Source organism: Poecile atricapillus, chromosome 2 (assembly GCF_030490865.1).
Source record: "Poecile atricapillus isolate bPoeAtr1 chromosome 2, bPoeAtr1.hap1, whole genome shotgun sequence".
In the NCBI taxonomy this organism is placed as follows: domain Eukaryota; kingdom Metazoa; phylum Chordata; class Aves; order Passeriformes; family Paridae; genus Poecile; species Poecile atricapillus.
Window position 1 is genome coordinate 101044948 of NC_081250.1, and position 26139 is coordinate 101071086.

At 39.5% G+C, this 26139-nt stretch overlaps 1 protein-coding gene across 3 annotated transcripts in view; it reads left to right on the forward strand.

Annotated features, from left to right (window-relative positions):
• The first annotated feature begins 1905 nt into the window (after positions 1–1905).
• PTPN2 (protein tyrosine phosphatase non-receptor type 2) overlaps positions 1906–26139 on the forward strand; it is a 36035-nt gene continuing 11801 nt past the window's right edge. For all 3 annotated transcript variants that reach the window (XM_058830941.1, XM_058830942.1, XM_058830940.1), the window contains exons 1-8: positions 1906–2151; positions 4746–4836; positions 12270–12370; positions 12992–13090; positions 14143–14280; positions 21028–21237; positions 22634–22792; positions 25241–25431. In XM_058830941.1, coding sequence (XP_058686924.1) covers positions 2083–2151; positions 4746–4836; positions 12270–12370; positions 12992–13090; positions 14143–14280; positions 21028–21237; positions 22634–22792; positions 25241–25431 — 1058 coding nt within the window. In that variant the 5' untranslated portion in view covers positions 1906–2082. The remainder of the gene's footprint in view (positions 2152–4745; positions 4837–12269; positions 12371–12991; positions 13091–14142; positions 14281–21027; positions 21238–22633; positions 22793–25240; positions 25432–26139) is intronic.

A 26139-nucleotide genomic window follows, 5' to 3' on the forward strand; every position in this document is an offset into this window, starting at 1 on the left:
GGCAGCGGGGGCCGGTGGTGGCCGGGCAGGGAAGCCGAGGGGAGCGGCTGGGGCGCGCTGCAGGGCAGAGGCTCCTCGGGCGTGGGAGAGAGCAGATACAAAAGTTTCCACGGAAACCTCCCAGTCCGTGAGAGCCGCGTTGAGGGTGGGGGAGAGGCTGCGGCAGGGAAAGGGTGTGCCAGGAGTTAAGGTTCAGGACAGGAACCCGCGGAAGAGAAGGCGGCGGCGGGCCAAGGGCAAGACTGTCACCGGCGTGCGGGGAGCCATTGTAACCTCTCACAAAATGGGGAAGATTGGAAGGGATCGTCTGATCCAGCCTCCCTGCTCAAGCAGGGTCATCCTAGAACACATCGCACAGAATTACGTCCAAACACTTCCTGAATGTCTCCAGTGAAGGAAAATCCACAACCTCTCTGGACAATCTGTACCATTGCGCGGGCACCCGCACAATAAAGAAATTCTTCCTCATATCCTGGTGGAACTTCCTGACCATCAGTTTCTGCCGTGGCCTTTTATCCTATTGCTTGGCACCACCGAGAGAAGCCTGGCTCCATCCTCTTGGCACCCTCCCTTCAGATACTTACACACACTGACGGTACATAGTTCCCCTTTGTGGCACTAATTCAAACATTTTTAAGGCGCCGGAGGTTTTCCAGCGACCTGTGCTGAGCCCCGAGGCGTCTCCCGCCTGCCCGGGGGCCACAGCCTGGTGTCCCCCAGCAGCCGGCGCCGTGCAGCACTCTCTGACCCGCCCCGACCTTTGGCTTTGTCCGGTGTCCCCCCTAAGGGACTTTCTGTCCCAGTGAGGCAATCGCTGCGGGACACGGCGTTTCTGCTTTCGGAACACCGAGCCCCGCTGTGATTTGTCTGTCGGACACGACCGTGTCTTCGCACTTCTGCTTTTCGGAACCAGTGGCTGCCGGCGGGGCACATCGCCGGGGGTCCTACCCTGAGCCGGGCTAGGGACTCGCCGGCGGCTGGAAGAGCTCATGCACCCTTCGGGGGCTGTGTCGGCTCAGTGACATCGGCACAGCAATGCTTCACTACAGGCTGAAGGCAGAGTGGCTGCAAAGTGGCCCAGTGAAAAAGGACCAGTGGTCAACTGAATGTGGGCACAGCAGAGTGTGGAGGTGGCCAAGAAGGCCAGTGGAATCCTGGCTTGCATCAGCAGTAGTGTGTCCAGCAGGACCAGGGCAGTGATTGTCCCCCTGCATGCACTTTGGTGATGCTGCACCTCGAATACTGAGTTCGGTTCTGGGGCCCTCAGTTCAGAAAGACATTGAAGTGCTGGTGCATGTCCAGAGAAAGGCAGTGATGCTGGGGAAGGGTCTGGAGCACATGTCTTGTGAGGAGCTGCTGATGGGAACTGAGGGTGTTTAGCCTGGAGAAGAAGTGCCTCAGGGGTGACTTTATCACTCTCTACACCTGCCTGAAAGAAGGTTTTGGCCAGGAGGGGGTCAGTCTATTCTTACAGGCAAGCGGCTACAGGACGAGAGGACAAGGCCTCAGGCCATGGGAGGTTCAGGTTAGATATTAGGAAGAAATTCTTCACAGAAAGGACGATTAAATACTGGGACTGACTGCTCAGAGAGGCGATGGAGCCACCGTGCCTGGAGGTGTTTAGAGAAGGACGTGGCACTTAGTGCCATGGTCTAGTTGACGTGGTGATGTTCGGCCACAGTTTGGACTCGATGATCTCGGAGATCTTTTCCAACCGAACGGAGTCTGTGATTTTTTTGACAGCAAGCGCTCGGGTACCCATTTGGTGGGCGAAGTCCCCGGTCCTGCCGAGACCCCGCGACACCTGAGAGCGGCTCCGCCCCCACCCCGGGCAGGTGACGTCACCCCAGGTGCTTCCCGCCTCCTCCTCCCGGGAGGCGTGATCTCCACGGCCTCGGTGGGCGGGGCGAGGGCCGCGCATGCGCCCGGCGCCGGCTGCGGGACACCCGGTCGCGAGCGTATGTGCGCGCCCGCAGCTGCCGTGAGGCGGGGGGCTGCGCGCGAGCGGTCGCGAGTTCGCCGCTCGGCCTGCTGCGGACAGGCTCGCGCGCCCTGGCGGCCGCTGCGGCCACCGCCGCCATCATGTCCGCCGCCATCGAGCAGGAGTTCCAGGAGATCGACGCCACGAACGACTGGCAGGCGCGTTATCTGGTGAGCCGAGCGGCGTGGTCGGCTCCAGCCGGAGAGCAACAGGGAGGGCGGAAGGAAGGGCGGGGGGAGAGAGACCCGCGGGCCGGCAGCGCCCGTGCCCGGTGTGCGGCTCCGCCGCCGCCTCAGCAGCGGGGAGAGCGGAAGTCGCTGGGCCAACAGGACTCTCGCCCTCAGGTGCGCGCAGCGGAGCCGTGGGCAAGCGCTGCGCATGTGCACGCGGGGCGGACCCGGGAGGGGGGCGGTGGCGCGCAGGCGCGGGGCGGGGCGCGTGCGCGGGCTCGGTGGCGGCTCTTGGTCCGCGCTGCCCTCAGGGCTCAACCGAGCGGGGCCCGGTCCGAGCCGGGGCAGCCGCCGTGGGGCTCCGCGGCTTGCGGGCTGTCTGAGAAGCTGTGCCCGATAGTACGGATTCGGCCAAGACTTGGATGCTCCCCTCTTCAGCCCGCCTCCGCGGTTTCGTGCGGCTCCTCAGGCACCCGTGCTCCCTCTTCAGCGCCTGTTCCCGCTGCCTTGGCCAGCTCAGCGTCTGCTGCGGGGAACCTGCCCGAATGCCGCTTAATAAAATGCAGTATTTGCAATTTATTTTTTTTTTTAAACGATATTTGGAACTTCCAAGAATAATCAGTTCCATAAAACAGACGTTATGTATCAGCTGGTATCACTAGAGCACTTACTTAAGCTCGCAGTATTTTATAGCACTCTTTCACAAATGAGGAAACAGAAGCAAACCCCAAAGTTTTCTTTACTGACTTCAAATTATGCTTTTTCTCTGTTAAATTAGCAATTGATTTGATTTATATGTGATTCAAATACAATATTTCTACTGTAGTATTTTCGATATTGCAATTTTGGATATATCTGCATTACAAATAAGTAGCATCTAACGCCAAGCCTCCCAGAGTTAAGGAAGGGTTCAGACAATGCTTTCAGGCACATGGATTATTTCAGGCACTTCTGATTTTTCTGTGCAGTTTCAGGAGTTGGACCTGATGATTTTTGTGGGTCCCTTCCAGGTCAGGGCGTGCTGTGATCCTGTTTGATAGCTGAATATTATGTGGGAAAATTGATTTTAGAATTCGTGATTAAACTTCCTTAAGTTTAATTCTTTTTAGCAAGCTGCCTTCCCACGCCATCACTGTAGAAGTGTTTCTAGCTATTTTAGTATTTCTTTACCAAAATATGGGTCTGATTCTGTGCACTGATGGTGCAGGTGCTGTAAGAAAAAAATATATTGCAATCTCTTACTGAGTAATACAAAATTTACCTTTCATGGGAACTTGGGTGTGAATGCCAGCCAGATCCATTAATTCTTTGTTTGAACTCCCAAAGCTTGTCAGCCATGTAAACAAGAGAAGTTGCAGTGTGCTGTATCAAAATAAAAATCTTAACAGTTCAAGCGATTTTTATACAAATATGTGGAGTATTGGTGCTTGCAGATGCTACTCCACATTGTGATTTATGTTCTTTGCAGATTGGCAGTACATTTTAAAGAAAGGTCACACAACCAATGCTAAGAATTGGTGCTTTCTTTTGTATGTTACATTTCCGCTCATGCCCTTTCTGGCTGTGACCATTGTCTGGGAATAGACTAGACTATTTAGGAAGTTTGGAGACAAAGATAGTGGGAGCATTGAGAAGACCAAAGAATGCTCAGCTGTAATAAGAAGTTTAAATGCCCTTTGGGACATAATGATCAAATGTAGCAACATAATCTGAAAACAGAAGGAGAATTCAAAGTAAAATATTGTTAATTCTGTACTGTGCAACATTTCTGCTGAGATAGCATCAGTACAGAGATATAAAGACAGAGTAGAATACATTGAAGGCTGTTCTCAGTTTTCTGCATAAGGTAATTCTGTATGTCTTAGTGAAGTTGTAGAAAAGGTGCACTCAGGGAAGAAATCAATAAAGCAGAACATTCAGAATGTGTGAACAGTAGGGTGCTTGAAATAGTGTGTGAGTCTGAATATCTCACATATTATTAGGAGGTTTATATTAGTGTGTGGGGAGAACAGGCTTTGATTCACATTGATATTTGTGACTCTATAATTCTTCATATTGGTTCACGTTTAACTACAGCTGTGTGGGATGAGCCAGCAAACCACCAAGAATAATCCTATGGCCCTTAATAGTAGCCATAAAATCATTAACTGGTTCACTTACATTTGTGGGGTTTTACGCTTCCAGTCACTTTAAAAAGGAGACAGCAGAATACTGCTGTTGTGTCTGAGTCCCTTATTGCTTTGGCAGATGATGTGCTGCTCTGAGGTAAACGGTAAGTGTAATAATAACTGTAAAGCAATAAGTGTATCTGGGGTGAGGGTTGTTTTGCTGTTTGTTCCTGATGCAGCACTTGCTTGTTCAGTGTGCTTACATTTGGTAGTTTTAGCCTTTAGGAGGATAACTTTAGGAAGATAAATGGTAGCAGTTTGGCCATGATTGAGACGTTTTCTGAGTGAAAATGACACTAGGTGCAGTAAAAGTTGGTTTAAAAAATGTTAGTTATTAACAATATTACTTAATTAGTAGTATGTGTAGAACACTATTTTTAATCAGGTTGCTGGTTACAAGTCAATTATTTACTTTGTCTTTTTAAGGAAATTCGACATAAATCCAGTGACTACCCTCACAGAGTTGCAAAATATCCAGAAAACAGAAATCGAAACAGATACAGAGATGTTAGTCCATGTGAGTATCTTTTCTGCAATAATTGCAGTACACTTACTAGACCTTCTCTTACCCTGTTGACACTGGAGGTGATAAATCATGGTCATTGCAAATTTTGCATTTTGTTTCTTTCTGTAAGCATGTATCCTATGATAAATGTGGGATTTTTGTAACACACACAGATGTGTATAACAGGATGGAGAAAAGTCTGCATGTTAAACTCATTGTGCTGAATGGTGAATGAAAGATGTTTGCAAATCATAGTGTATATCATTAGTGTGTAGGTAAATTTTGGTGAGCTGCAGAGTAATGTTTTAGAGATATTTTTATCATAGGGAAATTATTTGTTTAATAGTGCTTTATCTGTTGTAAAAAAATGAATATAGAAATTAAGTTAATATGCCTTGACTAACAGAAGTGTTTTCTTTTTGGACTGGGTGATTCTGCGCATTTTTGAGGTGGTATGGATAAATGCCACTCAATTTCTAATGCTTCTTTAAAAAATGCTTGAGATTTTGTTGGCTTTGCCTGTGTAGTGAATAAGGTATGATGTGCTTTGTACTTTGACTAATTGCCATAAAATGTTCTTTTTGACATAATGATCATATTTCTCACGTGAAAAAACCTTTTTTTTAGACCAGCACCTCTGCTAGAGAGATTTTGTGAGCTTCTTTTCGTCAGCATTTTACTTCAGAAATTGTAAGCCAAAATTACTGCAAAATGATGTGAGCTACAGATAGGGGAAAAAAATTATAAAGCTTTCATCTTCTTGCAGTATGTTAAAGTTAGGACAGATAACATGTTTATGTGTTCCTTATGAAGTTTCCCAGAATACTTAAGGGTCCTAAAAACCACCTTGTTACTGAATCTAGAGTTTTTGAAGGGTTGCTGGTATATTGGGGCTTTTCATTTGAGAGCCTGATCTGAATACCTCTTATAAGATTTGGAGAAGTGCTGAGCTCTTTGTTTCCAGTTGAAAGTTGTGGTGACAGCATGTGCATAGCACTTCTCAAAATGGCACGGAAAGGGTCTTGGATTGAGTCACACTGGTCAGATGCAATACTGCTCCTTAGGCTGCTGCTAGGATGCATCATTGGCACAGTAAATTCGTACCAAATGGGTCCAGTCTGGCGTTGTGCTGACCCCCTGTGCCACACACTGATGAAACTGAACTTAGGAATTCAGTGCAAGGCCTCCTTGCTGTGTCTGTGTGGTGTTCCATTGGAGGAGTGTCCAGAACTGAGGAAGATACCTCACATGAGGCAAGGCTCCCTGGCTTTCACATTAGGCTCAGGAAATGGAGCCAGGCCTCTGGTGGAAACATGTTGGTCTGTACAGCGGCACTTGGGTGTCCCAGCTTTGCTGTCCTGTTGCAGCACAGCATCAGCATCTTACTGATGCTGAAAGAGATGTTTTATTCACTTTCTGTTTCATACCTAAGTTGCAATGGAGGTTGTAAGACGAGAAGGCAGGAAATTAGATTTGAACCCAGAAATCCCAGGTTCTCCTTCTGGGTCTAACATCCTGTACAATTTCCATGTCAGAAGCTGTATCTGTGCATTTATCTACAGTTTCTCCCATACGTGTAACTTATGTTAAGAGAGTGAAAATTTGCTTTCAAACTGTTTGTGCTTTTTTCTTTTTAAAAATATTGTTTCTAAAATAAATAAAAACATATTGTATTTTATAAGTAGTATGTAATAATACTTCCAGTAATACTTTGCAGATGTGACCTGTATTCATCTCCTGCAGTTATTTGGAGCTCAGTAGTTTCTTTAATCATGGCATGCCTTTTACAGTAATGAAGAGCATCAAACGCCTTTGCCTTAGTCATGGCAAAGCCTGCTTCTGAAATGCATGTTTAGCCAGTAGAAAAAAATATAAATTATTGTATTAATTCCTGGACCCAATGCAAAAGCAGAGAGACAGATAAAATCTAATATTGAAGTAGTAGTCCAGAAAAGTAGGGCTCAGGAAAAGGCTAGAGCTGTTACACTCTGACATAATTTATTTCATGATGAATGAACTGAATAAGATAGTGAAGTTTATGAAGAATGTGTTAGTTTTTAGCATTTATGAAAGAAAATGGTTTGAATTGGTTCACCTAGGTAGCTTGCAAAACTGGGCGCTAGGAACAAAGCTGTACCAGGAGAACAGAGCAGAACACGATGTTTGAACTAGTTAATTCCTCCTGAATTTTACTTATGTGTTTTCAAATATGACTCATCATTGCTTCAGTAAGAAAGATGAGAGTCATGAGTAGAAAGAGACCTGTAAGGGAGTGTGTGATAAATAAGATTTCAAGGTAGCAAATAAAATAATAAATAAAATTTCAAAGCAGCTAGGAGAAAAGCTGAATGGTTTGTTTACTCTGGTGAACACATCTAATGGTGGTGCATGTATGCAAAGACCCGGTGTTGCAGAAGTGTGAGACAATTCAGTCTCACACAATCTTGATGTCTCAATCCTTCACTTTGCAAATTTTGCTGCTTTTTAACAGTGTTTAGATGAAAAATGGGTGATACTAATGTTCTCAGATAGTCAAAGATTCTTCAGAATCAGCTGTTGAACTTTTAAGATCTTGCTACTTAATCATACTTTAAGGCATAATTTAAAGAAAGAGTTTTATTCCTCCAGAAGTAATGAGAAATCTGTTAATCATGGTAGCTGCCAAGCCAGTCTAAAATCTGAGATGGTGTGTCTGCAAGAGGAAATGCAAAGATTTCTTAATTTTACAGAAAATATGTCAGTTACAAGTCCAGGAAAAAATACTTTGCATTAGTTTGCTCCATTTCAACTGTAGTACCTGGGACAAGTACACTGGAACAAACTATGTCTGTTACATACATTTCGAGGTAAAATTGATTTCTTTGCTGGGAACGGCTAATCATCCCATTACAGCTGAGTTTCACAGTGTTTCCAATTTCATAAGTATTTTTGTTAGTGTCCATTTTTGTTGGCTAAAGATCTGTAGCATATATATATAAATTTGGTTTGGTAAGAATTGCTGGCTAGCTGAAAAAAAATAGCAGTATAATAGTTTTGTATTAGTCTAGAATAGGCAGAGGAGTATTTTGGCTTCATAGTACTGAAACAGGAAGTTAATCTGAAATAGGTTTGGTTTGACAGCCAGTCATTTCTGGACAGATGAAACCATTTCTCAGAAAATGTTGTTAACAGAGGAAAGTAACTTGTGAGGTTGTTATTCTTCATTAATAATTTTAATGAAACTCCAAAGATTTCTGCAATTAATTTTCATTCTAAATCTTATCCTCAGTTGTTTTCAGGGGAGTCTAGTGTCTCAGATTGACTGTAAGCATCTTTAGAGCTGAGTTCCCAGGCAAGAAGAAAATCTCTTTAGCAAAATTGGATTTTTTTTTTTTTCCTTTGAAGGGTAGATGGGGGTTTACGGAGTTTTCTATTCCTTTGTAATATGCTGTGTGGCTCAAGAACCTGGATCATCTGAACAGTTTTGCTGATAGATCATGTCGCTTTTGGAAGATTTTGCAAGGTAGTGATTTCTAGGTGTTCTTCCTGTGGCCTTGAATAGATTTTGTGTCAGATCTTTCAACCGTGGGCTTACAGTTGGCATAGAGTACAGGGGAGGAGCATGAAGAGTATTGTGCTTTACAGGGAACTGAGTTGGAGCTGATTTAAATGGTTTTACACATGGTGCTGATTAATTATCATTGCAGGAATGTTCCCTTTCGGTCCTGTGTTTCAAGTGTATCTGCTGAGAACAGGGAGATGTTCAGCCCAAAATAAGCCTGCTGCAGTTCTTGTCTGTATTAGAAGCTGACATTGACGATTTCTGTGACATTATCTAATTATTCTGTTAAACATCTTACAATGTGAAACATTATAAAATAACTCAACCTACTGTTTGGAAGTACTTCCTTTGGGGTTGGGGAAGAGGGAAATTTTACATGCTGGTGTAAACTTTAATGTGCCTTAAGTTTTTTTTTCCATAGTCCTGCTTACAAGTGTAAGGATGCTGTGCAGTAGTGACATGTTTATTTCGGTGTGAGTACATTTCAGTGGTGAGCTAGGCCATGACTGATATGATGGCATTCATTGTGTACAAACAATGACAGGACAGTGACGAAAAGTCCTTTTGCCTTTCCTTTGCCTTAGGCTATCTCTGAAACTTGAGATTGTAAATCTAGTGACAAAGCAATTTGAATAATTTAGCAGCTCAGATAGACTAGATTTAGATTAGTGAAATGGAGGGGATTTGTTGGTAGGCGGGAAAGGTCAGGCAGGGTCACTGGGATGGCTTGCAGCTGCATGTTTTATTTATGACTTTCTTTAATCCACTAAGTAGCATTTCTCCTTCCTCTATTGTTAATAGCTCTATATTTGGGGGACCAGAGACATTTCTTGGATAAAAGATAATTTTGAAGTTACGCAGTGTTCTAGAAACACAGTTGTTTTATAATGAAAACCTTTCATTAACCAACTGCATGAACTGCGTGATATAAAATGCCAAACATTTTGTCACTTGGTTTTAACTGGATCTGTTATTTTCTGTTAAGCAGGGGGTGAGCTGATTGATGAGCTTCTGAAGTCTTGGCATTATTTGATGCATGGGAAGTATTGTCAGGGTTTCACTGGAAATGGCTAATCAGAGTTTGCTTATCTCAGTCAAGGTCATTCTGAGAGTGTTTTTTCTCAGTGCAGGAGAAAATGAGAATAATTTTTAAGGTTTCCACTTCCTTTTCAGGCTGCGTAGTTTGTTGAAATAGGGGAATTAGTGCTTCAGAAAATGAGTGCTGTATTTTAGCTGCTGTGGGCATGGCAACACATAAGATAAATCTTATCTTAAAGATAGGTTTATCATTCATATAAATCTAAGTACTTTGGAAATTATATACATACGGGAAATACATTACAGCTATCTCACTCTCAAAAGTTAGCTTGCCTCAGTTAATTCAGAAGAGCAAGCCAGAGTTTGAATGAGGTTTCTAGGTCATTGTGTCCTTTAAGAACCTCATCCCTTGAAAGAAGGGAAATCAATATATTATAGTGGTTTTTTGTTTTTTTTTACTGTGGACTGTCTGCCAGAGGATCATGAGGCATCTCCTCTTGCAGGATCTCCTCTGTTTTACTTGGGGAGGGAGAGGGAGTCTGTCTGTACATAGAATTAGTTATTACAGGGACTTTGAAAAGCAACTTGCAGAACTTTATTTGTCATGTTTACAAAGCAGAATTTATAAGAAGGGAAAAAACTAATCTGAGAATGTAAGGATTAAGGTAGGAAACCTCCTTAGAGGCTGCAGTCATCTGCCCCTGGCAGCAGTACAGCAGCTGCCGCTGGGTGATTAAACTGTTAACAGTGCTTGCTTGCGTCACCTTTCCGAGAACACTGGTACCGGTATGTGTGATTTACTATAACAAGATCTTAAGTTTTTCCTGTTGGCAGATGACATGTAATATTTACAGAGGTCTTGGTTTCTTTCCAGTAGAAACATTTCAGATAAAGTGATACACGAAAGGAAAAAGTAATGCTTTCCTATCCTGGCAAAATAATATGAAAAGATGTATTTTACTTTAGAATGCACATGTGTCTTAATTTTGCTGTGTCTTGGCTTCGATAATATATTTTTTTTCTTCATACAGGGGTATCATAAATCTTTTAAGACTTCGGAAAGTTAAAATGGTGTTGCCTTACAACTGGAATGCTAATGAAAACAGACCAACCCAGTATATTTCTCATGCTTTTATATAAAAAATAAATTTTCAGCATTTTTCTGTTCTCTGCGTGTTGGTATGTGGCTGCATATAAAAGCTAGGAGCTAAGGGAGGTAGGGAGAATTGGAGTGCTTCAGTAGCAGCAAAACAGTTCTGCTTTACTGTTGACTTCTTTACTTGAATACAACAACATCATCTTCGGTTTGCCAAGAGCAGATAGATGAGGGATAATGTACAAGCAGATCAAGGCCTAGTAAATGTTCTTTTCCCAGGTTTCCAAACACATGGAAGGTGTTCATATTCAGTAGTACAGACAGTCTGTAGAACAAGAGTCTAATTCACCAACTGTTTTTTGATTGCCATCATCTTTTTGCCTATCCAGGTTTATATTTATGGATTTCTGAGATAAACCTTGTGCTGCACAGGCTGGCTGTGAGTTCAGCTATTGTAGTTGTGCTGAATTTGATACTTGGTAGTTGCTAATGTCAAAGCTCATAGCTTTGTGTGTTTCCCAACGTGAGCCTTTTGGTGCAAGGATGGATGGGCTGGCATTTTAACAGCAGCCTGGGCCCTCAATGAGTTTTGTGGGTTAGACTAGGTGAATTTAGTTTTAATAATTGGTACTGCATTGTAATTCACTCTGCTGTCAGTTTCCTTATGGAATATTTTCCATCTCTTCCTAAAATACATTGAAGTATCTTAAATTAATTTTAGTTTGCTATGTTTTATTTACCCTTCTTAGTCTGCTAGGTGTTGAGCTTCAGGAGGTTTACAGTCAGTTGAATCTCATTTTCTGGCATGTAGTTGTGTACAAATTCTAAACTGAAAGTGCTGTTTATTTAATACAGTGACTGATGAATGACTGAAGAAGAATTACTTACTGCAAACAAGTCTGATTACCTAAATGTCTCCTAGATGTTCATAAATCAGATACTAAAAGGTTTTAAGAACAACCACAATGACTTTTTATTATACAGTTATTCAGTGTGACAGTGTGATCTTTATCATATTAATGGTAGAATTTTAAACAGAGTCCTTTGCTTGCCTCTGCTGTAGACAGGGGAATCGTCGGCCTTCCTTGTGTAATTCTGAGATTAGACCATGTAGTTAGATTAGTTTTCATTTAATTGGATGATTTGTTGACTATTTTTGGTTTTGAATGTGACTTTTTAGTATTTTTATGTTGCATAATATTAGACGATGGCTTACAGGGAAAATGAAATTGATCAAAGCCTGGCTTGAATTACTGCGAGTAGATTTTATTGGGTTTTTTTTTAGCCATGTGAGCTTAACTTTATGATTCTGCTTCAACCTTTAAAACTTCAGTTCACCAAAAATCTTGGAATTTTGAACTTAGGAAATGCAGTGGGGTGATCTGGTGTGATAGGACAGTGTTGTCTGGTGTGAGTTGTGGTGCTGTTGTATTAAGGAGATGCAGCTGTTGAGGGATGACTGTGGGGACCTTTAGGCTTGTGTGGAAAGCTTATTTTGTTTGGTTGGGTTTTTTAAAGAAAAATAGGTATTCCAGTTTTCTGAGCAACTTCTATTAATAGCTCCTTGAAACTACTCTGATGGAATGCCGAGGGGAGAATGAGACAGTTGTCAAAGTTACGTGAGAAATTAGTTTCACTTATATTTGTATTTTGCTGTTTGGGTCATATGGCAGAATTTAGTTCTAGTTGCTTGTCAGACCTAAACTTGCCGTTAGAAAGTATTCATTTAGATGGATGCATCATTAATTCTTAATTTTCTTTGAATTTTAGATGATCACAGTCGTGTAAAACTCCAGAACACCGAGAATGACTATATCAATGCCAGCCTGGTGGTCATAGAAGAAGCGCAGAGATACTATATTTTAACACAGGTAAGTAGTACAATTACTGGATTATTACAGGGATTGAGAATCTAGGAAGGGGAATTTGTACATTTGTAATTTGTATTTGGATTGTTTCTTGTGTCCATGAATTACATGTATCTCATATTAACTGACAGTGTGATGTAGTTGCGAACAGATTGTTTTAAGAAAAGCTAAAGGGGATATTGAAGTATGAGTAATTTACTGTGTGTGAAGCTTCTCAAATATTTCTTGCTCCTTTCAGTTCTTTTGTAAATATGTTACAACATTACTTCTACCCCTTAATCCATCTTGTACCTTCTAAGCATGCCTGCAGTAGCTTTTCTTCTAACAGCACAATAGTATTGATGCTTAAACCAAAATATCCCTTCCCTGAGTTCTTACAGTTTTGTTGTTTGGTTTTGTTTGGTATTTTTTTCTTAAAAAAACCGCAGCCCTTTTAAGTCCTGGAATGATCTGGGCAGTGTGGCTACTTTCTTGCCTGCCATTTCTATCATTCTATTATTAATAATTTGTTTAAACGTAAGAGGAGGACTTTTTTCCTGTTTCCCACAGTGAACTGTTAACTGTGCTCAAACACTGCTTTGCCTATACATTCTCATGCCTATTTTTGTGTTTTTTACTACACAGGGTCCACTACCTAATACATGTTGCCATTTTTGGCTAATGGTTTGGCAACAACAAACCAAAGCAGTTGTCATGCTGAACAGGATTGTTGAAAAAGAGTCGGTAAGTAGTGACATTAGGCCTAAAGTTGTAAAATAAGCCACACAATTTTAAAACAGTTGCACAGTGTTCAATTGTTACATTAGAAGAACTAACAAATGTTCTCACTGGTGTGCAGTATAATATGTATTTAATATAACAGTGAAGTGAGGGAGCTAACAGTTCAGTTTGGTGAAAATAGTATCTAACAAACAGCACATCCAGAAAGGTGAAAGTAACAGTCTGAGAAAGGATGTGCAGATAGAACTGGTGAGGAGTAGAGGCAGTGTAAGATGTTACTAGGACAGAGTAGAAGGTGGGAAAACAAGTGTCTTTAGATTAATTCATCAAAATGTAACGGGGTACACAAACCTTGTGTTACAATGAAATTTTTCTGCTACTGTGCCTAAAAGCATTGCAGATTTTTGTTACAAATGCATGTCATTTGAGGTTTATGGTTTTTATTCAGTGCAGATTAGTGAAAAAGATTTGACTGGTCTGTTAAAAAGTCATCTATTTTCTTCTGCAAAAATTTTCCTACAGAAAGTTTGAGTGCTAAGCAAGAGGAATACAAGAAAAATAATAGTTTTGCATTGGTTTGTTAGTTCATTCTGTTGTTTCACTAGAACTTTCCAGTATTCAACAAGCCTGGGTAGAACTGGGTGTGATAGATGAGTTCTGTAAATTTGCAGGTGTGCAAGTCAGAAACAAAGGGGGGAAATGCTGAAATAGCTGAGCAGAGATCTCAGTTCCCTGTAGAGAACTAGAAGTTCTCTAGAACTAGAAGGGAGAGGGAGGCTTAAGATATATCTCAAAACATTTTAGCCATGTGATGAAATAAAGCATAATTACAAAAAGCTGGAATGCATAATAGCCACTGAAACAGTTGTAGTAACTTGGCTGTAAACATTATGGACTTTAGAATTCTTCAAAGTGGGAGCAGGTACTTGACTGTACTGTATTGAATAGTGTGGTCTCAGAATCTGCACGTGCAAAGCCCAGGATACCAGGATATTTAACAAAGGTTTTTTTTTTGTTTTTCCTTCATTTTCTCTCTTTAAAAAAAAAATCTTTAGGTGAAGTGTGCACAATACTGGCCAACAAAAGAAGAGGAAGTTATGACATTCAGTGAAACAGGTTTCCGTGTGAGACTAGTGTCTGAAGATGTCAAATCCTATTACACAGTGCATCTACTGCAATTAGAAAATATCAATGTAAGCTTTTCTCAGTCTCTACAGCTCCTATTCATGGGCTTAAGTGTATCATGAGAACCACTTAGCATGATGTCACTTCAGGTTTCAGTGAGCTTTTACACTGGAAATTTTAATGCACTTTGCTTCTGAGAATGTTGAAGATGTTTGTGTGGAAATAAGCAAGTGATTTAGACCTCAGTCTATACATTAGGAGAGATAACATCTTTGGCATTTGTATACTTGTATTTTCCATTTGGCAGTACCTTAACATGCTGAATTCTAAATGATGATAGTGGTGATTCTAGGATGAGCTGTAAGAATTAACTTAAAGGAAGAAACATGAGAGTGGAAAATTCTGATTTCCTTTGAATATAGAAACCTGACTGAGTAATTACTGATTTTTTTAGTGGAAGTTTAATTTTCCAGGTAATTTAGTCCAGCTGTCTTAAGTTTTTGGGGGGGAGGGGTAATTACCACCTGTAGATAGATAGGTAACTATCTCTTCTTGCTTACCTCCCCTTTTGCTTCGCAGGACCAACCATCCTTTTCTCTTAAAAAATTAAGCACTTTGACAATTTAACCAAGTTAATCTCAAAAAAATTGTTCCTGGCCTGAGTTTGGGTTGGAATTTGCTGCTTCTGTTTCAGAGTGGAAGACAGGATTGAAGAGCTTGTCTGTTTGTTCCAGCTATGTCTTGTAAGATATTCTCTCTCCCTATAAATCTTGCCTTATATTAATTGAAAGTGCTATTATGGCAAGTTTTCAAGTTTGTCAGAGAATTTGGGAAAGGAACGCTTGACAATGTTCTGCATGTTCTTTTATACAACTGTTGATACATTGGTCCCAAATATTTGAATTTATAATAACTATTGATGATACTTTGAGATAATCATTAATTCTTAACCTCCCTCATGAGATCAACATGATAAAGCTTGGCATGTTGTTCCTTGGTCTTCTCAGTGTTAAAAGAGCCTTATGAAATACTGTCCTGCTGACCTGAAGAATTTCTCTTTAGTGGTTTGTTTATTGACAGCAAAGGCAAAAGAAAGATGAATAATGCTGGCTAGCTAGTGCTTAAAAAAGAACATCTCTTCCTTTTGGAAAGCTGAAGCAAGTTTTCCTAACTGCCAAAAAGTCTTCTTCGTGGAATTGTTTGGCTGATGTTGGCCCTTACTTTTAAACTTCCTATTTTCAAAGGATGCAATTTTCTTTACATGTATATGTTTGAGCATACCATTAACTGGAAAATGCAGAAATGCCTCTAGGAACAGTGTAATGTATACTGCAGCAGACTTTAGAGTTGGAGCACTTAAATTTCTGGGTTTGTTTTGGACCAAAAGTGCAGGCCTGTCAGCACTGTACAGAGTTTCTTGTGTGTCATTGTCCTGGTTTAAGATGGCAAACCCAGGTCAGTCATATAAATCAGTTTCACAAATACCAATCTTTCTGTAATGAATTTTTATTTGATCTCTCTAGCACTCTGGTAAGGCTTCACGAATATTAACTCAAAAGCATAATTCTTGTAGAAGAAGCATAACATACTTGGTTACTCAAGCAAAAAAAGCTGCATAGTTTCTAGTCTAACACTGTCAATGTTATATGCAGCCTTTTTTAAGAATTTGATAATTATACCATAAAACTTGTGGGAACTGAGTATTTGCAATAACTTGAAATGTGAGCTTGACTGTGTTTATGTAAGTTATTCTGGAGGGGCCTTTGGTGGAGGCAGAGTGTAAGACATTTAGCCACTCAATGCCTGGAATATAGGATGACTCATGAGCAAAATATACTCTGAATGCCAAGAATACTTGAATTTTAGTATTTCCTTGAAAACAGAACCAAGGTTGCCTTTATAATGCAGCCATTCTGAGCTCAAGTAAGTTTGTGTTACTGCAGCAAATCTCTTTAAGACATAAACAAAATACAGGTATATGAAGAGTAAAGTGTTTGTTTATATTGTTACCAATGAAACAACCTCTGAGCATGTGGTTGGTTTTGTTGTTGCTTTTGTTAAAGATTACTTAGAAATACAGGTGAGATGGGGGCTGTTCTTTTTCAGGATTATATCAAGGCATTTTTTGATTTGATTTTTTTTTTAGTATCTGTTCTAGGAAAAAAAAAAATTGTTCTTGGGGCTAGCACAGTCCAGTAAAGCTTTGGAGAGACAATGGCGTTTATTAGTATCTTTCCAAAAGTTTTGAAGAGATTCCTAATGTTCTTTGTTTTCCTGGTGATTATTTTAGAATTTCCTTATTTTTTTGCCTGACCCAGTCTGTGTTTTAGAATACAGGCACTTGAAGCTGCTTTTCTGTCATGATTAATTTTTCTTCATGGGTTTGATGGTGTCATTTGTCAGCTCTTCTGAAGCTGAGTGCTGCTTTCTACTGTAATAGCTCAGGTTCAGAACTGTCCCTTGAGAGACTTACTGTGAAGGCTTCCATCAACCAGTGCCTCTTGGAAAATAAGGGTGGAAGGAAGATACTGTGTCCATGTTAAAATTTTGTAATCATTTATGTGTGGAGCTGTTGAATGGCTGTGATTTGAAGTAAAGTCTGTCAACTTATTGGAGAAGTGATAGTGAGGTCTATGACAACTTATTGTTAAATCTATAAAGCAACCTTTTTGCGACAGTGTTGCAGGAGAATTGTTAGATGATCTTGACATCTAACTTAGGAAAGACTCCACTTTGTGTTGAATATGTATTTTTATATTGTTCTTTATTGTTGCTTTTAGATTTTTCTTTTTTCCTTAATGTCACAAGTTTATGTATTGGTCTTTAGAGTAAGAAAACTTTGTTTTCAATAATTTCTGGTGTGGCAACCTGGATATCCTGAGAAAGATACAGTGTGACACATAATATGAATGCTTATAAGCAGAACTACTCCACAGGTACTGAGGAATTAAGACAAGCTATGCGAGGGCATGAGCATCAGATCTTCAGGGAGACCAGGGATTGCTTGGATGAGGAAGTGGAGCAGTGGGATTTGAAATTGCAGAAGGACCCTTTCTGAATGTATCTCAGACTGGGTTTCTGGAAGTAGGAATACAGCAGTAGAAGGAGAGGTTTGCAAAGAAGGTACTTGTTTGGGGGAGAAAGGACTAGGAGAAATGAGCTAAATTTGATGTCACACTGGTGGTGTGATACTTCAGAGTATGGACCATTAATAAATCAAGTGGAATTTTAAATCCTCTACAAATAGCAAATATTTGGAAAACCCCATTAGTAAAATGGATTCTCAACTTAGTACCAAGCTTCTGTGTGGCTGTGACTGTCAGATTAAGGTAATGCAAGACTGCTTAGTGGCACTCACTAGCTTATCCTGTGGATGAACCAGAATGTTTGTGATGATGATTATTTGGCCCCCTTATCCTCAGGGCCATTTTTATTTAAATGTTGGAAAACATTTTGGCCACCATGAAGGAACAAATGGAGGAGGCTCTGGTAGAAGCTGATTTATGATTTTAAATTTCAGTTTATAGAATATTGCCATTATTGCATGCCTCTTCATTTTTATATGACCAAATTAGTTGTAAATGAAATTAAGGTGTGTTCATTAAATATGGGACCACTGTAGGGTTGTTGGTGTGTTACATCTTCATGTATTTGACCATTTCAGTAGCACTTTGATTATGGCTTTTATAAGGAGGGTGTGAAACTTGACAGACCGGCATTTTTTGTTGTCCCCTGTTTCACCTGACCCTGAAGGCACCAACTTAACCTTTGAGCATTTTGGTAGCATTTTATTCATGTTCAAACTCCCAGGTGACTGAACAACCTGAAGTTACTCTTAAGATTTTTGCTCTTTTTTTGTTTCAAGTGATTGGATAATTTTAAAAAGATTGTGGCAAGGCTTGTTTTGCTGGAAGTTAACCTAATGGGATATTCCTTTTCTGCTCAAGTGCTCATGTGGATCTCTGGATCTTAGAGCTTGTGCTTTGATTGTCCTTTGATTGTACTGTTGGTGTTTCCAGCAGTCAGTGCAGAGCTGTGCAGAGTGGCAGCTTTACAAGTTCATCAGGTTTAGATGTCTTGGTTATTTATGGAAAGCTTATCCCAGTAGTTTGTAAAATTTCCACAGTGTTGCCCCATCATTATTCAAGGAGGGTTTGTTGTTTGTTTGGGTTTTGATTTGTTTGTTTGGGTGTTTTTTGGTAGCTTGTTTTAGGGAATAAGTCTTTGAAAATTGCATTGTAGTAACCATAGACCATGCTGGTTTTCAGTTACTTTATGTATAACATAAAGTTTTATATTGCTGCCTGAATCTTGAAGTCTAGGGGATTTTATTTTAAAAGATTAGCTAGTTTCCTGGTAACACTTCAGATTAAATTAGTTGTTTTTGTTTGAATTTTTGTCAATTAACATTTGTTAATCAAAAAGCCTCTTCTCGTAACAGTCCCACGTCACTTCATGTAAGTGCTGCATGGCTCAGTGACTGGGAGTTGTTTAAGAAAGGGTGGTACAGATCCTCACAAAGGCAGTGTTTCAGCTGTACAGCTTGACTGCCAAGCACCACTTGAAAGAGCCATTCTGTTTAAGAGAGCAATGTGGGAGGTTTGAAATACTCAAATGGGATTTGGCTGTAGGATTAGAGATTGCGAATTCAAAGATGACCAGCTGGTTCCAGTGCCTCGCAATGGGACTCTTGTAGAGAGATGAAGAGACTAGGTATTTTTACAATGAGCTGAAGGGATGGAAAATCATGGGATGGATAAAGCCTTCATACAAGAAACAAAAGAAAAATGTAATTCTGTGGGTTAGAGCAGAGTGACATGTACAAGAGCACAGTTTGAGCTCTGTTTTAGAAATAACTATTTCAGATTAGTATATAAGTAGAGTGACACTTAGCCATACTTCATTTTTTTTCTTTAGGAAGAAGATGCCAGTGCTTGTTATGGTTGGGATTGGGGTAAAAAGCCCACAGAAAAGAATCCCCCCAACCAAACAAAAGCCCACACAAACAAATCCCACAGGTCACTGTTTTGAGGTGACAAAAATCAAATGACAGTAAAAAAGGCATTTTTTTCCTTCTTGAGGTGTAAGGGATGCTTTCATCTGGAATGCTTTTTCAGATTCTTAAAGTAGGGAGCATCAATTACCACCTACAAAGACTGTCTAGATTCACAAGAAGCAACTTCAGCTTTTACTTAGCATGTGCATTTAGCTCACCTCTCCAGTTTTCTTCTTAATTTTGTATCTGAAGTGATGAATTATTTTTCTTAGAAATAGAGGAAATTGCGTAAGTGTTACTTCCAGATTTCTTACGAAAAATGTGTCTTCATGATTTTTAAACACACAGGTCATTCAGTTAATTTGTGTGTTAACTTGCTACTTGAAAAACTAGGTACAGAAGGGCAGTAGGAGAGAAAATGTGAACTCTTTAAAGCTTTCCTCCAGACAAAGGGAAGTCCTGGTATATCTATACAATTTAGGGCCTGATACTCCTTTTTTCCCCTATGAAATCTTAATGCAAACTCATTTTCCTAATATCGCAGATCACTTTGTTATCTTTGAGCACCTAGCCAAAAGACAAAATATTTCTGGAAGATAACTGTGCATCTGAGAGTGACTGGAGTCATGCTAATATCCACTGTTTTCTGTGAAGGTATTGGCAGTCTTGCAATATTGAGCATTGAAGGCAAAAGACAAGTTGGGAGACTATTTTTGACACTGTGGAAACCATGAAATGGATTATTTTAGTCTCACAAAGGAATTTCATAAGTTGTCTCTCATAAGAAGTAGAAACAGATTGAGTAGATGAAGAACAGTAGAATTTATTTTAATTTCATGGCTATATTTTCCTGTGGCTGAAGGAGAAAAATAGCTTTTCTGGAATACATTGATTTTAAATCCTTTTGTGTTCAAACTTTGCCAAGGTCTATGTAGGTTTCAGTCTATGTGAAAAATTTAACAACTGAATTAGTAAATTATAACTGAATTAATTAAAAATTAAATAACCTAATTAATAAATTATAAAAAAATAACATTTCTAAAATGCCTGAGCTAAAATCAGTGATCATTTTGTCTCAGAATCACCATGGCAAGGAGTAGCATTTAACAGCAGGTCTGAAGTGAGTTCCATAAAAATATGATCCAAATTTCATATACATACTCTCTTGCTGTCATTTCAGTACTTGCGGTTATTTGGTTGTGTTAGGAGAGGAGCTATGACAGAGCGGTTCTAAAGCAGCTGTATGATTTTGGAATCCTCCTTTTTTTACTTAAAAAAGATAGAAGATGTCCAGCAGAAGTCTTGCTAGGCATCCTGCTGTATGGGTTTTATAGCCTTTTCCAGGAAGGAATGCTTCCTGCTCCTCTCAATAATGTGGTTAGTATAAAGGAGATGTAATACCTTTTGGCATTAAAACTTGCTCTAAGCAAGAATGCAGTGTGTACAATGCTGACATGGGTTTTTTCAGTCGTGCTAATTCTAGCTGGCTAGTAACTGCTGTCAGCCATTGAACTCCGTTAGTGGTAGACAAAGACATTTGTAAGTAGTAAAGCAAACCAAACATAATACTGGAAGTTTGAGAAGAAGAAAAAATATGCACGTGGTAATAATTGCCAAGGAGAAAATTACCGACTCAGATAGAACTGCTTCAACGTGCACTGTTGGTTGTCGTCCAGCTTAAAGCAAGTTACTGGGATGTTTGTCTTAATGGGAGGTTTAAAATAGAAAATAGTTGTTGATTGAGACTGGGGAAATGTGCGCTAACTGAGCCAAAGAATAATGCTTTCTAGTTCTAGTGTTTATTTGTTTTCACTTCTAGAGTGGTGAGTCCAGGATGATCTCTCATTTTCATTATACTACATGGCCAGACTTTGGAGTTCCTGAATCCCCAGCTTCATTCCTGAACTTCCTGTTTAAAGTCAGAGAATCTGGTTCATTGAGTCCCGAACATGGACCTGCAGTAGTTCACTGCAGTGCGGGAATAGGACGTTCCGGCACATTTTCGTTAGTAGATACTTGTCTTGTTCTGGTAAGTGTTTGCATTTTCTCTGTCGCCCCTTCCCTTCTCCTGACACCCTGCCAGGCTTCCCAATATGGGCTTTTTGGTCAGAAGGCTTTAAAAACATTGAAGTTAATGACATTCCTGTGGAAACTTAAATTAAGACATCATGCTTTTTTTTTCTTCTCATATTTTGATGGCAAAAATACAGCTCTTGAAATGCATTTACAAATCCCCCTTGAAGTACCCCAGGACTATTATATATTCTCAAAGCTTCCTGGAAAGTAAATTGTAAACATTCTTTTCTTTTTATGTAAGATATGCTTAGAAAGGTTGAGGATTGGTTGGTTTTTTTAATATGATACAAGCTGGTGATTATATATTGATATGATTGAATCTACAAGTCTTTTTCTCCAGAGCCCTTTTCTTAACCATGGAGAAAAATTGTTATTGTTATCTGAACTAGAATGAGAACTCAGGCTTGCCTCTGATTTTCCTGCAGTGTGTAATGGAGGATGGTGCAGAATTTCACCTGCTGGACAGCTCTCTGGGTAGTGGGGCTTGGCAGCCAGTTCCAGTGCCACGTGGATATATAGATTTTTTTGCTTACTTAGTGAACTGCATAATCTCTAATTGCTCATGACATGAGTGAACCTTGAATGTTAAATAGTATTTTAAATAAGTTAAAATTTTTGTTGGACTTGAAAGTCCAGACACAGAGTTTTCTCTTTGTGCTTGGTAATAGTGAAAAGGACAGCACAGGTTTAACTGAAAAAGGATTTCAGTTAAATTATAAGAGACACATTTTCTGGTTTGGTTAGACCCTCTCAATTTATTTCTTGTTGGGTTTTTTACTTCAGTTTTTCTTTGGTTTTATGCATTTTGAAAAACATACGGGTATATGTTGATGCAAATGTACTTCAAAAACAGCCTGCAAATGTAATGCGGGGACAAACATGTGCATTGCTTTGGTTTGGGGTTCTACTTTAAATAAGGAAAAAGAGAGAAAAATAAGATGTACTTCTGCCATAATCAGTCAGTCTGAATTGCTATTCTATTCAGAAGCAGTAGGAAATACTACTTTACAGCTCTGATTCTTATAGTCCTATTTCAAAATTCAAATACGAGCCCGAATAAAATTGAGGATATCTAAATGTCTTAATTTTATAACTTAATATTAGGGTACTAATTTATTTGTTTAATACATGATCCTTGATTTGTTCATAGTAGGTTTTCATTAGATGGTTTTTATTTTTCCTTCAAAAACTAATTAGAAATTATTTAAGATGTTAATTTTCCATATAACTAATAGAAGCATAATATGGAGAAATTAATTTTTAGATTGAATTTTATGACTAATTTTTACTTGTAATTATTTTTTATATACCATGACACTTTTCAATGTAATGTAATTCTTGCTTTACAGATGGAGAAAAAAGACCCATTTTCTGTAGATATTAAGAAGGTATTACTGGATATGAGAAAATATCGAATGGGACTTATTCAGACTCCTGATCAACTAAGATTTTCATATATGGCTGTAATAGAAGGAGCAAAATTCATAATGGGGGATTCAACTATACAGGTAAATGTTTAGCTCCATGTATTTGAACAGCAGATTGCAACAGCAGTAAAAAATAAGCTCCAGATTATTTTAAAACATGTAATTCGGTGGGATTTAAATAATTAGCTTTTTTCAGTAGATGCCTAGGAGGTATCAAAGGGTATATGTTCAGTGCCTTCTATCAAACTAAACTTCTAACCCTGTGTGTATATATCCCCTCTTAGATAAAATATAAAAATAATTTGTCTGTCCAAATGTTTTTTTTTTAAAAAAGTTCAGTTGATGTTTTTAATACTAAAAAGGGAAAGTAATGCCCAGTATAACTTTGAAGATAGCATTAGAATTTCTTGATATTTGATATTTTCCTGGTAGGTAAGTTGTCTGATGCTACAGATAATATTTATTGTTAAAGTCACCTTGTTTCTTCATAGCCTTTGAAATTTGTGTTACCGTTAGTACAATCTAGCCAAATATAATGATTTTGGGTGCAAAGAGATTACCAAATCTCACTGTTTAATCAGTGTGGCTTGCAAACATAACATCTTACAGCTTTGTTAAGTGGCTGGGGCTAGGTGGGAGGGAGAACTGGAAGGAGAGGCTTTGAAACACATTTAATTCTGCTTTCGTATGTTAGGGCTTTTTTAATTTGTTGTTTTCTTAAAATCACAAATAGAGCAGATAAGCTAAAACACATTTCCTTTCTTTGTGGTATTGGTAGCAGTCTGATTCTTCCCTTCAGCAAATGTTTCTTGACTTGCTGTGTAAACAAAGAAATAATTTTACACAACTGCTAGTCAACACCTAGATAGTGTGCTGCTGGTCTGACACCTGTGCCATATGTCTAGAAGACTTCATGATTCATCCTAATGCTAACAGCAGTTTAGTCTCTTCATTTTGTGGAAGCTGTTTCTGGTGGTATGAGGTATTGTGTCCAGTAATATTTTTCTGCTTTGTTTTTTTTAAAAGCCATGCTCCAAATCAAGCAGCTCTGGTTCCCACACTTACTGATCTAGATCACAGGACTTTTTACTTCTGGATACAAGGGAGCATTGTCAGCTCAGAATACTGCTTGTCACGTTCAAGTGTGTTATTTATTCATAGTAAGAGAATGCCTAGGAAGGCACTCTTCTCATTTGTTCTCTTTTTCTTGTTGTGATTGTTCAGCTATCTTACTTAAATCACTATTTCCTGCAGTGCAGGCATTTCTCCTGGTGCTTCTCTCTTTAGGCCTCGGCATTATGTGCAGAAAATCAATGGGCAGTGCTCAAAAAGCATATTTCTCCTTTCAAGGTCAGCTAGGTAATTTCTATTCCATAAGGAACGGTTGTACTCTTCAGAGTGTGAGAAGTATTCACTTCTCTCTGCTAGTGATGGAGAGGGCCTGAGGTTATTGAACACCTGTCTTATTTGACATTAGCCAGAATGTTCATCTCTGATGTCTCCTTGGATTTTAGAAATCAGTAAACTGTGCAAACACAACTTTCGCTTGCAGCAGAGGAATCAGTTCATTGTTAAAACTCATTTTGCCAGCTGTCCATTTATAAGTAGCTGGTTTTTATATCATTCTCTGAGCTCGATATTTAGTTTAGACCAGTAGTCTTGAAATCACTCCACAGACAGGAGTGTACTACTGGTTTTGATAAGATTCAATTTTCAGTTCATCTACCTTACCACAGACTTTTACAAGTAACTGATTTTTTTTGCCTTCAAGGTATTCTGTGTCTATAGGCATTGGTGGATTTGTGTGAGAAAAGAAGTGGTTGTTTTTTAGGGCTGATTATTTTCCTTCCTGTGCACTGTTCTTTTCTGCATGAAATTTGTTCTAGCAAGTCCTTCAGACTATTTATCATTAGGACAGTTACCCATTAGGACAGAGATCTATCAAATCAGGTTTACTTCCAATTTCTTTTTTTCCATCTCATTTCAAATTACTTCCCAAAACAAGGTGAGTAACTGTTTTATGATGCAGTAGATCTCTGGGCTAATGGGCCACTAGGTGAAATAGTAGGCTATGACTTGGGTATAGATAACTTTTTGTTAAATTTTCCCAGTTGTCTCTTTTTAGGCAGTTCTTCTATACAAGGTCCTGTTGTATTTTGAAGCCATAAAAGGTAAGAGCACAGCACAGGCCTATAGCAAGTAGAGGTAGGTGGGAAGTGCTGGACAGTGCAGGATTTGGTAAGACAGGATGCTTCCTAATTGTGGAGCTGCTGTGGCCAGTACATACCCTGAAGGTAGAGGCCTCATGTCTTTGCAGTGGCACCATCCTGGAAAAATAGAAAAAGGGATCATTGATGATTGCTGGAGAAGACATATGTTGACCTAACTTTATTTCTTCATCTAGCACTTTTTTTCTTGATCTGGTAGTTCCTTTAATCTACTTATGTGACTGTTCTTTTGGAAGACGTCCTGGCAAGGGGGCTCTTTAATATTAGGGGAATGTTTGAAATATGTTCTCCTTGTTTTCAGAAACGATGGAAGGAGCTCTCTAAGGAGGACCAAGCGCCATGTTCTGAGCAGTCTCCTCCACACCCAATCAAAGTAACCACAGAGAAGTACAATGGGAACAGCATAGGCCTGGAGAACAAAGATCAGATGGAGAAAATAAACACTGACCTGTCCACTAAAGTTCAAGATATCACAGATGGGAACATTGAAAAGTAGGCAAGATAAAGAAACTTTTAAAAGGCAGATACACTCTCTCAAAAGGCTGAACTATTATCTGCTTTTCTTACTGTAAAAAACATTCAAGATCTTTCTGCAGTAGCAAGGGAGAACAGGTGGTATTTGACTGTCTTATTTAATGATTTTAAAAATACCATCTCAATGATTCCTTGTGTTATGGTTTTACTGTTCAGGAATCAAAAGAAGGAAAGCAAATGTCTCCAACTGAAGCAGCTAAGCCTCACACTTTGATTGCATTTTCTTAACAGATTGTCAGTGAACTTCACTGTGAAGTGTGAATGAGGTCCTAAAATTGTCCAGCATAATTTCATGCTGATTTTTAAATACAATGCTAACTTATGTTTCAAAAAATAATGGTTCCTCAGAAACGCAAAGGTTTTATCACATACTGCTTTCTGTGTAGTGGTTGAAGTTGTATCATTGGAGTCATGTATGTTCCAGCCTCTGCTTATGTTAAATCTACCTGCTGTGAGTAGGTTCCTGTGGTTTAGCTGTGTCAGGTGAATTTGCCTTTTTCTTAGGAGTGCTGATGCCTCAGCTGGGACTGAGCACTGTGTCAGCTGGGCCTTCCCACATGTGGGTTGCCAAATGTTGATCCATAGCCAGAAATCCAGAAACTGGGTCAGGGCTGTGCCAAGCTGAGCCATGTGGTGCACCGAAGGAGGTAGGGTCTGTCCCAAAGG